The sequence below is a fragment of the Epinephelus moara genome, chromosome 16 (assembly GCF_006386435.1).
Source record: "Epinephelus moara isolate mb chromosome 16, YSFRI_EMoa_1.0, whole genome shotgun sequence".
Lineage (NCBI taxonomy): Eukaryota > Metazoa > Chordata > Actinopteri > Perciformes > Serranidae > Epinephelus > Epinephelus moara.
The window spans coordinates 41618530-41635220 of NC_065521.1; the positions used below are offsets into that span (position 1 = coordinate 41618530).

The 16691-nt window shown below is 42.4% G+C and overlaps 1 protein-coding gene across 3 annotated transcripts in view; it reads left to right on the top strand.

Annotated features, from left to right (window-relative positions):
* The window catches only part of mical1 (microtubule associated monooxygenase, calponin and LIM domain containing 1), a 39153-nt gene extending 24443 nt beyond the window's left edge, over nt 1-14710 (top strand). For all 3 annotated transcript variants that reach the window (XM_050066165.1, XM_050066166.1, XM_050066164.1), the window contains 10 exons: nt 197-253; nt 343-571; nt 3733-3800; nt 4091-4880; nt 4989-5107; nt 5183-5296; nt 6879-6972; nt 9187-9280; nt 9578-9651; nt 13333-14710. In XM_050066165.1, coding sequence (XP_049922122.1) covers nt 197-253; nt 343-571; nt 3733-3800; nt 4091-4880; nt 4989-5107; nt 5183-5296; nt 6879-6972; nt 9187-9280; nt 9578-9651; nt 13333-13526 — 1833 coding nt within the window. In that variant the 3' untranslated portion in view covers nt 13527-14710. The remainder of the gene's footprint in view (nt 1-196; nt 254-342; nt 572-3732; nt 3801-4090; nt 4881-4988; nt 5108-5182; nt 5297-6878; nt 6973-9186; nt 9281-9577; nt 9652-13332) is intronic.
* The last annotated feature ends 1981 nt before the right edge of the window (nt 14711-16691 follow it).

Sequence of the window (16691 nt, forward strand, 5' to 3'; positions counted from 1 at the left end):
GTTCACGTCTGGGCCTTCAGTCTGTGTTCTCGCGCTGTCTGTGACTCACTTCTGTTATTTCAGGGGCAATTTGATAGATGTTATTTCAAGGGAATTGGTTTTAAGTCAGTCATTAAAAGGGTGTGAAATGCTTGTTTGAATGTTCTCCATATAATCAACATAATCAGGTTAACAGTTTTTCTTATCTGCTCTGCAGGAAAAGCTGGCAGCTGAGAAAAGAGAAAGAGAGACAAGGATGGAAGATGAGGCCAGTGTGAGTTGTGTTTGAAGCTCTCTGTGCTGATTTGTTCTCTTTTTGTCTTTTTCCAATGTGGCTTTACTGAATTTATCTTCTTCCCTCAGACGGCGGTGCCTCCTGTGTCCCCTCAGCTCAGTCCTACACCTGCTCCTGCTCCTGAACCTGAGCCTGAACCGATGACAAACAGTGAGGAGTGTTACTTCTGTGGTCAGAGGGTCTATGTGCTGGAGCGCATCAGTGCCGAGGGCAAGTTCTTCCATCGGAGCTGCTTCACCTGCCATCAGTGCGGCATCACACTCAGACTGGGAGGATACACCTTCCACCAGACTACAGGTAAGAACTTACTATCAGACAAGACAAGGTCAAAACCTAGCATATGGTTGGACCATGTATGAAGCGCTAGAAGTGCTGGCATTCACGCAGTCACAGGCTTTGCCCCACTGTCGTGTCCATACCAAGCCCCCAGGAACAGCACCGGGCTTTGAAGGCAATTTTATATAGAGGTCAAAAGTGGAATTACACTGTCTGGGTTCATCACGTGATGCAATGGGGCCCAAAAAGACTTTTTCCAATGACTTACTTTGGGAAAGAGAGCATTTTTGAGCATCACAATCCCCACAAAATTAACTCACATCAGGATTTGATCCATTTGGTCTGGTAACATTTCAAAAGTCTAGAAGAGCCACACTATTGAGGCATTTTATTGCCATTCAGGTTAGCGGAGTGCTAAACCAGCCGCTCAGCTTCTGTATGTCTCTAGTGAGCTTGCTCTATGGGCCCCTCAGTGTGGTTGATCTGGGTAATTTCATACTGCAGAAATAGAGCTTTTTTGGCTTCATGTGTCACTGAGCAACTTTCATAGGAATGAACAGGGGGCCCTGCCTCTACGCTGTATCCAGGTCTCTTTATACATCCATGGTAGATACATGTTAAAATAACAGTGGTCGACTTCTAGTTGCAGGTCGTTACTAAGGTGGTGGCACCCGTTTAGACATCTTATTTCCACCTTCTCCCGTTGGCTGTACCTGGTCCGACATTGTGATCAAATCATGCATTTAACTATTCTTGTGTCATACAGACAGCTTTTCCTCAAACAAACTGACCCTTCGCTAAGTCCTGCCCCCAGACCCAGACTGACTCTAATGCAGTCGTTTCAGATTTCCTTCATTTTCAGGCTGGTTTTGTGGATTTGGAGCTAAATGTTGTGCCTGGGGCATGTCGTGTATTAATGATACTCGTTACCTGGAGAAGTTGGAAAAAGATATACGTTTCTTCCCTGTTCCAAAACCAAAATCAAACCCTGAAAAGTGTAGGGTTAGCTAGCTAGCTACTGAAGACATAGCCTACTGAATGTATACACATGCTGCTTTTGCTTTTTAATGATTATAAACAGTAAAACAAAGACCGACCCTGCTGTACAGGAACCAGTGAAGGGAAGCAGGGAAACTTTGCTGATGTTCAACCAGCTGTGTGTAATCGCAGTGTGCACAGATGAATGTTGTTTGACTTTAGCAGCATGGGGCGAAGCCAAACACCGTTCATCCGCGCACACTGTGATGCCACACAGCTGGTTCAATATCAGTGAAGTTTCCCTTTATATTCATTGTGTTGTGTGGCGATCAGCAGTGATGTGGTGGTTCACTTTTACACTGTGATCTGTAGCCTATAGTTCGGCTTTAGCTTCTAACTATCTTTGTCTTTTTAACCTGTTGTTGCTGCTGAGTCAGTTTGACATCCTGGATATATCCTTCAAACACAGACTATAGACCCCTCTGTCTGCTTCTGAGTTGTTGCTCATCTTATGATAGCAATGTGTTTTCCTATGCTGTGACCAGAGTGTGGACGAAGCATTTTATTAAATTTTACTCATGTAGCAGCTAGGTAGTTAGCTAATTCCACCATGCTATCATGCTACACTGGTTACAGAAAATGAGGAATACAGTAAAACAGGACTGTCAGCAAACTTTTTTGTCCACCTGCCACTGGGGTTGGTGGATCCAAAATCTACAAGTCAATCATTAGATAAGCATTGCTATTTTTGGCTGTTGAGTGATGCAGATTTAGCAGCCACTTGCATATTTTACCAGCGTTTGGCTGGTGGCTGATGCTAATTTATAACCCTGACTCGGCTCAGTTTTGCCTATTCATTTTGAAAGAGCAATGGTCAATAGTGGAACGCGGACATTTACATCGTTATTCACTCCCACCAATGGCGTAACTTCGTCACTGACTCACGCACAGACTTTGACATTTACTATATAGGACTAGTCTCACATGCTGTGGTAAAGCCAAAAAACTAAAAGAAAATCTATCATATGTTTCCAGCACCTAATGGGACACAAACAGAGACCACTGATAAACAACACGGCTCACATCATAGTCATTTCTTGTATCTGTGTTACATGGGGTTCACCATTGCCCGAGCTACTAGCGGCCATCTTGCATCCATTCATTTCAATGGGAGAAGTGAACGTTGGCACAAACTATGACCAATCTATCGCTCCCAAAATCAAAGTAAATATTTGGCCCATTTTCACATATCTCACAAACATTTTGACACCGAATAGCTGTATTTTTAGGACAGACAAATCAGGAGAGAATTAATTTTGTTTGAAACCTGTCTCTGTCTCAGCAGCAAATCTGGCAACAATTAAAATGATCTTGCACTGGGTTGATAGCAGATATTTAGATAGCGGATAAAAACCAGGGGCAAACTAAGGAACGAACATTACATTTTTATTGTATATAGTGTTTTACGATACGATACGATACGATACAGTATACTTTATAGTCTCTGTAGGGAAATTTGTCCTGGACTCAGGAGCTGCACAGATATTGCTGCCTCACACTGATAATAACAATAAGAATAATATTGCTTTGAATCTGTTTTCATCCATTCCACACGGCATTAACAACACATAAAATGAGGTGGGGGGATGTGGGTGAGAGACAATTGCACCCACTTAGGAGACCTGAAGTGTACCATTTCATATCATTGGCACATCTTGTATTGCCTTATCTTTTGTCATAGTGTATCTTTGACAAAAACACATCCTCAATAGGTATTGTAATTCACAATTGTTTCCTAATATCTGTCCATGTTTGGTGTAATATCTGTTCTTTTATTATCCCTTTTTAGCAGCCTCTTGTTTGCTTAATCCTCAATTTAAGCACTTAATGCTCTGTTGCTGAGTATAAAGCACTTGTATTTCTGGTTTCAACAGCTATCGCACCTGTGGTATAATGTGCTCTCTCAAAATCTGAATATTTGCTACAATTTGCGTTCGCTGCACTAAACGAAGCACCACTTATTAATTTATTTGTGTAATTAATAATTTGCACTGAGACCCTTTTTTAAAGGGGTTTCCGTGTAGACTGAGAGGACATTAATCATTTATGACAACAGCAGGCTTTTTCGTCTTTAGCACGTCAACATTCACTTGTCTCTGACTTTTCAACTCCGTTCATTGTTTTCGCCTGTGATGTCCCCTCAGGGAGGTTTTTCTGTGAGCTGCACTCTGAAGAACTGGAGCTGGAAAACGGGGCTGAAACATCTTGTAAGGTGGGTCACTGAGCAGAGCACATGTAAGCCGTTCTGTTGCTCGCTGCTCCAGACTCCATGTGCGTTCGTAATGCCCGTGTTACACAATCCTCTGTCGCATGATATGTCATCCTTACGGTGTCTGGTCTGATGTCGTCAGCCTGCAGGGCTCAGAGCAGTTACACACAACTAATGAGGATGTTTGTGTCAGAGTATGTGTAGTCTAAAGGAGCAAAAAATATTAAACAGGGATTTGTGCTCTTTCTTTTCCCCTTGTTAATTATTTTTTTCAATGCTGTTTCTGTATTCAGGATAGCGAAGGAACCCACAAAGGGACAAATGAAGAGAACAGGCTTTCCAGTGATGATTACACACCATCTCCATCAGATGAGGAGTATGACCACACTCTGGACTGTGGTCCCTCTGCTCACTCGCAGTCACATAAACCTGAAGGACAGGACCACCATATACTTGAATCCAAAGAAGAGTCGGAAGAACCGCATAAATCAAAATCTCCCACACATCCTCCATCTAAAACTGAGGAGGAGACAGTGCCCTACCCTGTCCCCAAGCCCCGCCTCTCTCAGCAGACCACACCCAGCCCTCAGCCCTCCCCTCCAGTACCAAAACCTCGCACAGTCCACCTTTTTAACCCCTCCACTCCAGAAAAACATCCATCTCCAACCCCTACAAAGGAGATCTCCAAGGCAGCACCTGACTCCCGTCCCAAGCAGTCACTCCGAAAGCTTCAGCTGACCGATGAGGAGAAAAGCCAACTCGTGAACCTTCAGAGCCTCAGCGCCGACTCGGACTCAGAAACTCATGGTGGATCCTCCTCCTGCTCCTCTTCCTCCGCAACTGCAGGAGGTCCAAGCCCTCCCAAGCCAGAAGGCCTGGATGGGCAGGAAGAGGAGGGCTACTGGAGCGGGAGCACAGCTAGTCACGTTCGGGAGAAGAGGAATCGACGCTGCTTCAGGAGAAAAGAGATGCCAAGTGGGCAGACCAGGGTACGGTCCAAGTTTTCTCCCTGGAATCTGTCCTCGCCGAGGATCAGCAGAGACACCCGGCTCAGTGTCCTCATTAATCATCCAGGGAGAGTGGGTAAGTAAGAACTCATCTCCTCTGTGATCTCTGGTGGAGAAAAAGGTTGCAGGGGGAAAACCTCTGCTGTGTAACACCTTATACATCTTCCTTGTATTTTTCCCACAGAGACAACATTCAGACACGCTCACAGCACCTCAGAGGAGGGTGTCGATGGAGATGATGACGACGATGACGACGATGATGAGATGTTTGGGCGAGATGATGTTGACTTGTTTGATGAGAAAGTAAGGACAGATGATGTTTTCAGTATACATGATAGCGAGCTGCTACATTTTATAATACTGACCCTTTGTCTGTAGTTTCAGACGATGCCATCAGACCCTGTCGAGGCTGAGAAGATGGAGTTGATAAAGATGAGGACGCTGGAGCGGCGAGCCAAGATGAGTGAATTACAGCGCTTGCGCAAAGCCCAGGTCAGTGGCTAGCTTTCTTATCTATCTATATTTTATTAGTCAGTTAATTGCTCAACTTCCCTAAATGAAGCAATGAACTTCTGGATGAATATACACGCTTATTGCTCATAAATTTATCAACACATCGAGGTTAAGTGAAGCAATTTCTCCTGTTTTCAGAATATTTGTTGTTTGTTAAAGTGGAAATAGACACAGTTTGCTTTAACGTATAATGAAGTACATGTTGACCAAATGAATTCAAGTTGTTTTAATGAAGAAGTCAGTCAGTAATTAGCCTTTTGTCATCATACCATGAGCAACCATGGCCTGATTTCATGCTGCACACTGTGTAAGGAGCTCTCCACACAACAACATACTACCAGGAGTTGCTGAGGAGTTTCATCTACAGCTCACCTGCTCCTTCTCCCATAACTCCCTGCAATATTTAAAACTGATCCACTGTAAACAGAAACGCTCATTATGACCATGTCCTGTTTTGTAGACACACTATTGATGAACAATTGCTGGGACAAATTAGATTCCTGTGGCTTCTTCACAATAAAAGTCTCCCATTTTTACACCAGTTGAATGCTATAGTGTGAAGCTGCAGCAGGGGGGAATGTTTAGCTAGCATTAGCACTAACTTGATAAACTGATACGGCAGTAGGAAGAGTAAAATAACTAACATAAGATAAAAATTAAAACAATAAAACTAAGAAACAATAAAATCTACTCATCATGGTAAATGATTATGGAATATAAATATACTGAATGGCAACTGCAGAAAAATGTGACCATAAATGCCATCATGAATACAGGTGTGATTTACTGATTTAACTTTAAAGTTATATTAAGCAGGATTTTCCTACAAAAAAAAACACGTATAGACCCTTATAGAAGTAATCCCTCTCAATCATCGTCACACACTTCCTACTAGAAGTCCGACCCAAAAATGTGGTGTAGACTGGTGGCTGGAGAGCTGCCAGTTCACCTCCTGGGCACTGCTGAGGTGCCCTTGAGTAAGGCACTGAACCCCCAACTGCTCAGGGCACCCATCCATGGTAGCCTCCTCTAAGTCCTGTTTGTGCATGTGTGTGTATTTTGGGCCTGTGTGTATATGACAACAGAGTCAAAAAATTGATCAATGAAGTACATCTTCTTAGACCAACCCACCAATACGACGGCTGTCTGACCCCTGCTACAATGCTACACTGTGGTGAATAAATGAGACCAGATGTTGCAGTAATCCACTTTATAATTCATAAGACAGGATTGACTTTATGAATAACAAGATATAACTCTTATCCTAACTTCAACCACCTCTCTTTTGACATAATACTTAATAGCTAGCTAATCGCTAACTTCCAGGCCAAAGACCGAAGGTGGCTGATCACAGACTGACATGTAGGTATGGTGGGGAAGTCATGTAGCTGCTCCAGCTGCAGTTATACCGCCCTGAAAACGACAGTGAATCTGGGTTTGGCTTTCACTTTGGCTGGCGATACTGTTTACAAACTGTAAACAACAATCCCTGCCCAGTAGACATATAATGAATTCCTCAGAATCTGCTTCTCTCACTCTGTCTTGTCTCTGTGCTCCACAGTCCATCCAGAGGAGACTGGAGGAGATCGAGGTGACCTTCAAGGAGTTGGAGGATAAAGGTGTTTTGCTGGAGCGAACTCTGCGAGGAGAGGCTGGTAAGATGTGTGCTGATATACTAACGGCTCCTTGTTCACATTAATTAATAAAAGAAATAGCTTTATGTTTTTTTAAACAGCAGAACGGTTTAAACTGATTGTAACTAGGGCTGCACGATATGAGGAGAACATACGATAACATTGTTGAGTATCTTGACAATGATGGGGTGCCCAGTGGCTCAGTAGGTAGGGTGGGTGCCCCATGTACAAAGGCAGTGTCCTTGCTGCAGCCCTCTGTTGCACGACATCCCCCCCTTTCTCCCCAGTTAACGCATCAAAACTGTCCTGTCATTAAAGGCAAAAAAGCCACACAAAAAAAGGATTATCGTGACAATGATTTTACATGTGTTAAATACACAGATAACAAACTGTACCGTTCTGCTACTTTCAGTATACTGGTAAATTACAACGTAATGAAAACAAGTTAATTTCAGTATTTTTTTAATTGAACAACTCAAACATTTCACTTCAAGACAGGCGGCACCAATAAAAAAAGAATGATAGTTACATTTTAAAGTGCAGTTTTCTACTGATACTCTCTTTGGGTCGTAAGCCTTCTCCTGGTTGGGGAGAGTTACTGCCTCAAGCGAGGGAGTTCAAGTATCTCGGGGTCTTGTTCACCAGTGAGGGTGGAATGGAGCGTGAGATGGATCGGTGGGTCGGTGCGGCTTCTGCAGTGATGCGGGCGCTGCGCCGGTCCATCGTGATGAAGAGGGAGCTGAGCCAGAAAGTAAAGCTTTCAATTTACTGCTCCATCTACGTCCCAACCCTCACCTATGGTCACGAACTCTGGGTAGTGACTGAAAGAATGAGATCGCGGATACAAGCGGTGGAAATGAGTTTCCTCCGTGGGGTGTCTGGGCTCAGTGTTAGAGATAGGGTAAAGAGCTTTGACATCTGGAGGGAGCTCGGAGTAGAGCCGCTGCTCCTCCACATCGAAAGGGGTCAGTTGAGGTGGCTCGGGCATCTGATCAGGATCCTCCTGGGCGCCTCCCGCTGGGGGTGTTCCGGGCACATCCCACTGGTAGGAGGCCCCGGGGCAGAACCAGAACACGCTGGAGGGATTATATATCTCATCTGGCCTGGGAACGCCTTGGGGTCCCCCAGGAGGAGCTGGAAAATGTTGCTGGGGAGAGGGATGTCTGGGGTGCTTTGCTTGGCCTGCTGCCCCCCCGACCCGGCCCCGGATAAGCGGATGAAAATGGATGGATGGACTCTCTTTGGGCTGATTTTAAAAAAATCCCCAACTACACTATCACAGCCTTTTGTGATGTGTTTATCGTGCATGTTGACATCATGATGACAATTTTAAAAAAAGCCATGTATACTGCACAGATATATCAACAGTACAAACACATTGGCACAAAAATAATACAGTGCAATACACAAACCAAATAAAAAACTATACGTGTATGGTTATCTGGGACGGTTTCAGTATTTAAATAAGTCTCTCATGTCTCATATAAATGCTCCATTTTTCCCAGTTCTTTATAAATGTGTTCTCTTTTACTCTCAAAACGTATGTCAACTTTTCCATCACTAAAATTTCATGGACAATTTACAGCCAGTGTTCCTGTTTTGGGGGTTTTCTCTTTGAGCCAGTGCCTTGTAATAGCTTTCTTACTTGTTACTGCATCTAAATAACTTTTTTAATCACAGTGCCTTTGCAGCCCTGGTTTTAACACAGGTTTTATGCCCCCGCCACATCCCCAAAAGTTGTTAAATGCTAGAAGAAGATGGTGGCGTTTCTAGCTAACCGTAATGAAGTCTTCTTTCTTCTGGACAAAAAAATCAACAGCAGCTCATTTGTGTTTTTGTTTTTCAAAGCACAAGATAAACAGAAGACTATGTGCTCTGCAAATGGTAGATAAACTTTTGTATCAAACACTGGGTGTTTTCATAACTGGTTATAATGCACACTGAACATGCTGTACTGAAAATGCATGCATGTATATTGATGGGGTTAAAATGTGTCTTTTCTTTCTGAGTCAGCTGAATTCATATGAAACAGCCTCCAGTGTTACAGAGATGCATATTAGCCTGAGGACTGTTTCTCTATAGACACACTCACTGACTAATGGATGCATTGTCACACACAGCACACCACTGTGTCGAAGAATTTCCATAAAAACCTGTCTGTTGTTTTTTTTTTTCCAACTTTCTAAACAAACATCACACACAGAAACCCAAACATTGTGTTTTATCTACCTCCAGGCAGCAGCGGCTCCCCTGAAATGATAGAGCACTGGATCCAACTCGTCCACGAGAAGAACGCGTTGGTGTCTGAGGAGTCTGACCTCATGGTGGCGTGAGTGTACACCTTCTGAATTCATACAGCAATGCACAGTAGGGGCCTGTGTAGTCACGCTGGGAACACAACACGGCTTTTGTGCCGAGTAGAAGCGAAGCTGTTATGTGGCTGCTGTGTAGACACATAACAGCAGACGTCCACATCAAAACACTGCAGTTACTGTTTGTTCTCACCTCGGCAGCAACCAATCTTCTTTACAGTCAGACTCTATTTGTCATGAAGCCTCATGATGACCTGCAGCTACAGCAGGATGCAATGTCGACATGACTCAGCTGATGTTTGCTTTTCTCCTAGGTCCCGACAGCTGGAGCTCGAAGACAAGCAGAGCATGCTGGAGTTGGAGCTCAGGAAATACATGGAGTTGACTGGTGTGTACTTTAGTGTGCACACACACATAGGCACATTTGTTGTTAAAGCTTCTTGAACAGGCCTATTGATTTTGAAGCAGTTAGAAGAGAGCAAGCCAACTTAGAAACCAGCAGCAGTTGTGGTTAGCCAAGGCTGTTGAGACAATTACTGCATGTGTCCTCTTCTAATGAGAACATCAGTGCTTTTTCAATGTGGCCCTGTTCACCCAATCCTGCAGACAGACTCTGCATTCTGTTGTCCACCATATTGGCCCCAATATAAGACGATATCTGTTCATAGAAGTTACATTGGAACGAGTGTGACTCGTCCTAGGGCAAAATTTGTGACTGCCAAAGGGAGGACAAGACATCTGTCTCTGAAGCAATTTCAATATAAGAGATGGAAGACAAAATTCAGTCTCTGTCTTCTGCAAACAGCAGGCTCAGCAGTCGCTTCAAACACACAGAGCAGCAGCAAAGTGCGAGTTGCCATAATAATAGTATTTTTCTGTGGCGGGGAGGTGTGTTCATGTGTTTCAGGCAGGAAGAGATTCTTTGGAACATCAGTCAACATGTCACAGGAGTCAAAGGACTCGTTCTACTAACTGGCTGCTGGTATTCTCTGACTGCAATTTATTGCTGAAAGTTAAACTATCCCACACATTTCTGCAGAATCAAATGGCTGCAGCTTTTGTTGGGGGGGAAAAAAACTTGATTTGATTAACTTTGAAGATTACAGGGTTCCCACAGTCATGAAAATCCTGAAAAAGTAATTACAAAAACTGTTTTCCAGGCCTGGAAATGGTTTGAAATTAACAGAAGGTTTTTGAAAGGCTTTCAAAATGTATTACAGAAAAAATAATGCTTTAAAAAATCAACACTTATTAATCGTGTTCCGTGGTGCCCTTTGACCTGGTGCATCATTGAAGGCCACAGTGGCTTTGTCACAAGATGGAGGGAGACAAGATAACGCTGCCTGGCCCTGTGAATGAACATTTACATTTAAAAAACGCTCAGATGGAACTGTTGATAGAAGCACTGTTCTCTGTTATTTCTCCAGTAAGGAATTTTTGTACTATCAGAGCACTTAAAGCCTGAAATATCACCTCAACGCAAAGCATTTAGCAGCGAACACAGAGGTCTGAGCTGAGTCAGTCTACCTGTGACCAACTAACTAACTCCCTTACAAGTTTCGGTGGTAGAGGACAGGAGGATAATTTTGCCCAAAGTCCAACAGCTTTACTACAACACATCTGCCAAAATTCATTTGAATGAAATTTTTTAAATACTTTCACAGCAAAAATTGATGTATGTGATTAATTAACTGTTAATTAATCACATTACTAATTACCTCCGCCAGGGAGGTTATGTTTTCGCCGGCGTTCGTCTGTTTGTCTGCAAAGGTTATGTTTTCGCCGGCGTTCGTCTGTTTGTCTGCAAAATAACTCAAAAAGTTCTGAACGGATTTAGATGAAATTTTCAGGAAAGGTTGATAATGGGACAAGGACCAGAAGTGGATAAAATAATAAATGAAATTTTCAGGAAAGGTTGATAATGGGACAAGGACCAGAAGTGGATAAAATAATAAAATGGCGGGAAATCCGAGCTGCTTGGTGGAGGTCTGCGCTCTCCGAGTGCTTTTCTAGTTTAGAATGAGTACATATATTGTGTTAAGCTAACGTTAGCTTGCTCTTATCGTTGCCCTACTTGGCAAGCTGCAGTGCACATCTAAGGATTTGTCCTCTTTATGAGGGTCACAAACTCACATGGATCTCCATCTCCTTGTGTCCAGTCCCAAAGTGTCGTCCTGACCTTTTTCTATGCAGATTTTAAGGTACAGATTACTTCACAGCCAAATAGCAGTTAAGCTAAGGACAGGTGATTTGGGGTTGCCAAGAAAAAAATATTTAAAAAGCACTAAGCTTCAAAAAGCACTTCCCCTGATCGGGGAAGGAAGAGCGGTGCCCACTTTGTGTGACTCGGGCCTTAAAGAGTATTTCTGCCTTGGAGGACATCGATACATAAATCCCAGTACAAATAAGTATCTCTTGGAAACTTAACTTTGGGAGACTTTTCAGCAGGACTACGTTGAGGGTGCTTTATATCTTCAAAAAGAATAAGTTAGACCTCTTCCTACTTGAGGAGATGCGGGTCAGAGTTGGTTTACAAGATGAAATTTAGACTTTACACCAGTTCCTCTGTGTTAAATGTACATCTGTGTAATATTTGTGATTTAAACTTGCAGTCACTGATCTTTTTGGCCACATGGGGGCAGCAGAAACAAGTTGTGGACCCAGCACTGATATATTATCACCTTTTTAAGCAGATACAGAACAACATAAGCATTCATCTGTAGACATGTTTGTGTCCACCTGATGAATGTTATTCTAGTATTGACACCTCCTTTACCTCTGTTTTTGGTTGTACCAACTCCAGAGGGAAATATTTGGCTGTTTAAGGTGCTAAATTCTCAGCTGTGTTCACCAGCTAGCCTCTTACTGTGTCTGTTTGCTGTTTGATGCTGAACAGGTAGTGTACAGTTGGATTTTAGAGCATTTGGGCTAAAACCAGCTGCCTGCCACGGCCAAAACAATCCTGTGACAGTGGTAAGACTGAATCAAAACAGTACATTTGTGGGCCACGCAGCTGAACCATGAGGTGAAACACACTATAACGCTCCGGAAAGCTGTGCAGAGCTGCAGATTGAGGTGATAATTCTCATCACCCATCATATTTTTTTCACACTGTCATTGATCAGTGTTACAAAAATATTGATTGAAGCTGTTTTAAAGGAGCTGTTTGTGTCAGTCAGAGCAAATTTTTGATTCAGTGTCTGAATCATAGAGTCTGGGCCAGGATTGGAACTTGAGTGGCACTAGTAAAAAAAAAAAAAAACACTTTCTGCGCCTTTTTATTGTTGCCAGGCAACCACTTCATCACCTCCTTACCCAATTCTTTCTATGTAATCAATCTACTGGTTCTTTTGTTTTGTTTTCTCACAGTAACTAGTATCTAGTTCCTAAAATGTTGAGGCAGAGGGTACTGTCTGTAGCTCTGGTTGAGGGTGAGAGGCTGTCAGCAGATAAACAGAGATCTGTGTGGGTACATGAGACCCTAAAAAAGAGGGTGGATCATGGGGAGTACCACCAGTTGGTCCAGGAGCTTCTCCTCCATGATGGACGTTTCCAGGCATATTTTAGGATGACCAGGGGCAGTTTGACAACCTGCTGTCTATTGTTGGGGCTGTATAGCTCTGGGTATCCAGCAACCGCTACCACCAGTTTCTCCTCCATTGTTTAGTAACTGTAAACTTGTTGGCGTGACCCCCACAGAAGGCCCGCCTCTCAAATCATCCGATTGGACAATGGGGGAAAAAACAGGGGCACTCTTCTGCTCTGAGTTGAAGCTTTTTAACTCGAGGAGTTCAGAGCGCTCCGGCAAAAACGCCGGGCACCTACAGCGCAGAAACATGAGGCACATTGCAACACAAAAACAGTGAGCAACAAGCTTCATTGTCATTAAAAACAATTACAAAAAAGCTGACTCCAACTGCTATAACGCTGTCTGTGTGATCAGGGTCACTTCATTCTCTGCTCCCGACACCATTACTTTATTACATCCTTGCATAACAAAAAGTGATGCTATATTAATGCTCTGATTGTCCCACACAGCTCCTTTAATCTGTGCATATGTGTTTGACAGATAAGACACCAGAGCAGCAGAAAGAAGAAGATCGTGTCCTTCAGCAGATGATTGACGTGGTGGACATGAGGGACTCCCTGGTGTCGTTCCTGGAGGAGAAGAGGCTGAAGGAGATAAGCGAGGAGCAGGAGGCCTTCTCCATCATGGAGGCCAAACGGCACTCAAAGGCAGGAGCTCAGGTTCACTGGGCGTAAGGCTGCATGAACCTGTACCTGTACGTACTGTGCAGTAGATGCACTCACATCTACTGTGTGTGAGACTTGCTGCTTTCAGACTTGAGACTTAACTTTTGCAAAGCCAAAGATGATACAGAATTGTTGCAGAGGGAAACCCACCACCAGCGGTCCCTCTGGGAGGAAGAGTGAAGGCTTATGGGCCAGAGGCTGAGTGAGCATCAATTGCAATCCACCCCCTAGAGGGAGACATAAGCCTGGGGATCTGAGGCTTTGAGTTTACGTGTCCAATAACTCTCCGGCTAAGCCCTGCCTGTAGTGATAGTGGGGTCACAGCAACAGACCACAAATGAAAAAGGATCCCAAGTGTGTGCTGCACTATTGAGCAACAACCACACAGCAAATAATCATTGCCCAGCCTGGGACTTGACCTGGTTTTAGTGTCCGAAACATGTGACTCAAGTGCAAAGCCAAGACTACGCAGCATGAAACGACAGCGGTGTGGAGCCTGCAGCAGCTCTGGAGCTTTAGAGATAGATCTAGGTTGAAAGCACAGGATGGATGTTTTTGAAAATACTTTGATGTTCTCGTTTATTTTACTTGTGACATCATGAATAAGTGCTACTGTACACAATGACATATATACATATCATAATTCTATGTTTAATATTTGTACACTGAATTCTAGAAATATGACGGTGGAGAAAAAACTAAGGTAGTTAGAATATTAGAACTATTAAATTCCGTTATTAGATTTAATTTTATTATCCAGTTGCTTTTTCCTTTATGAATATTTTGGATTTTGTAGCATTTCCTCCTGTTCACCATGACCTCTTCCCGTTGGCACGTTGGATAGTTAATCTCAGGGGTCGACCGTTCAGTCCTCTTGGGTCAGAGTTGGGGGTTTTCACCGATGGCCTTCAACAAGTTGGCTGCTCTTTATAGTGGTGGTGTATTATACAAACACACGGGGATCTGGAGTTAAATGAGAAACAGACTTTATCAGACTGCTTCATCTATTTATAATTACCATCTTTAATCATTTGCAGGTGTTCCTATTCATGTGCTGGCAGAATTGCCGAAATCCAGACAAAGAGCAGTTTGTTGTTCGTGAAAAGGAGCCTTATACATTCATTGTTCTGCTGCCATTTTGTGCCACCTGGACGGCACTTCACAGTATATCAAATAAAGATCACGCACTTTGATGTTTAGGTTTCATGTTTCTGATAATGCTCTGTGGTCTTTAGTGGTGCACATCCAGCCATCTCAGGTTTTTTGTTTGTCACTGCAGAACCTTGGCCCTTTATATAACTACAGCACGGTATACTGAAGTTACATAAAGGTTTTGACTGCCTGTGCTATTCTAAGTGTAACCTCTAGGGTGCACACTTGTCCCTTTAGATCGCCAGTAAACGCAATGAGATAGCAACACATGAGAAACTCAGTTTAGCAGAGATGGAAGAAGTATTCAGATCCTTTGCTTAGAGATAAACTGTGCAGGATTCTCCTTTAAAAAACAAACAATGTTTAGACTTATACAGAAGTGATGCCTCTCAAACATCACTTATGATCCTGAAAGTGTATTGCGGTGTTCTTTCCTGCAGAGACTTTTTCCCTCAGCCTACATTTTCTTATTTCCTTTTTATTTTCTGTGTTCGGGACATTTGGGGACATGTTCCCCGCAGCACACAGCTGATGTCAGGTCTATAAAAATGTAGGGACCAGGTGCCAGACTGTCAGCAGCACATATCCAAGAGGCACAGAGCCAAAAAAAGCAAATATAGCTAAGCGAAACCAAAACGAGCAAATCTGGGGTCGACTTTCAACAGTAACCCCAGTCCTACAAAATACTCCGCTTCAAGTTAAAGTCTTGCGTTCAAAATATAATTTAAGTAACAGCACAGAAGTATTGTCAGCATAACTTACTCACAGTATTAAAAGGCAAAGTGCTCATTAAGCAGAAACACCCACCGAGTGTTATATTGTCTTAGAATGTTGGATCATTATTACTGATGCTTCAATCAATCAATCAAACTTTATTTATAGAGCACTTTTCATACAAAAGAAGCATCACAAAGTGCTTTACATAAAAACAATACAACAAACAATAGACACAAGAGATACCCCCCTTCTCCAACACATACTCACACGTACAGTGCGTATATATACACACACACACACACACAGATTTAAAAACACTGAGAAACGCTATCCTACACTCACCACTTTGAAGTGAGGAAACACCAGAGAGAAGATAAAAATAACTATGAATTAAAATTCAGCAAATATCTAACAGATAAAAATTATTAAATAAATAAAATTCAGTTAAAAGCCAGACTAAAAAGGTAAAAATAATAAAATAAATGTATATAAACAACATTTTAATGTCACTATGCATACTTTTTGGTGTTTTAATCTATTAAATCTTTGTATAATCTTTATCTGCAAAGTAATTTTAACTGTCAGATAAATGTAGTCAAGTAAAAATGTGAGGAAGTAGAAGTATAAAGTACCATGAATGGTATATTTTTCATATGATTTTATGTTACCATACTGCACCCACCAACTGTCACTGCACAGAAGGAAGCGTGCATCTACTCATGGACAACAGACCTGTGCTCATGATAGTATGAGATGGAAATATTAATGGCGCAGTGATACAGTTGGTGGGTGTAGTTCAGTAGAAAGAAAATAGTCCCTACATGAAACTGCTCACAACAAGGTCTGTGGATTATCTTGAGTAACCAGGTCATGATTTCTGGAAAGAGACATTGCTGTTGAGTTTTTCAAATGCATTTTTTGGCACTTTGAGCACCACAAGCTGAGTGACATCTAGTTCCACAAAGGCAGACATATCCCCAACATGACAACTCACAGGTAAGAGGAAAATATGTCCTTTGATTTTGGGGTGAACTGTCCCTTTAAGTACAGCAACTGGGCAAATGCAGTTAGTAACATTCTACCACTACAGCTTATACCCTACAAAATTTATTTTAATCATTTGAACCCAGATGTTTCACCAGTACATTTAGATTTAAGAAATCATTTGCATGTTTTTATAGCACAGATTAGATTAAGGTAATAAAAACTAGTTGCCTTTAATTATCATGTTTAGTTTAATTATTTTATTTGATATGGACATCATAGTATTAGAATATACTATTATATATTTAATTTTTATATATA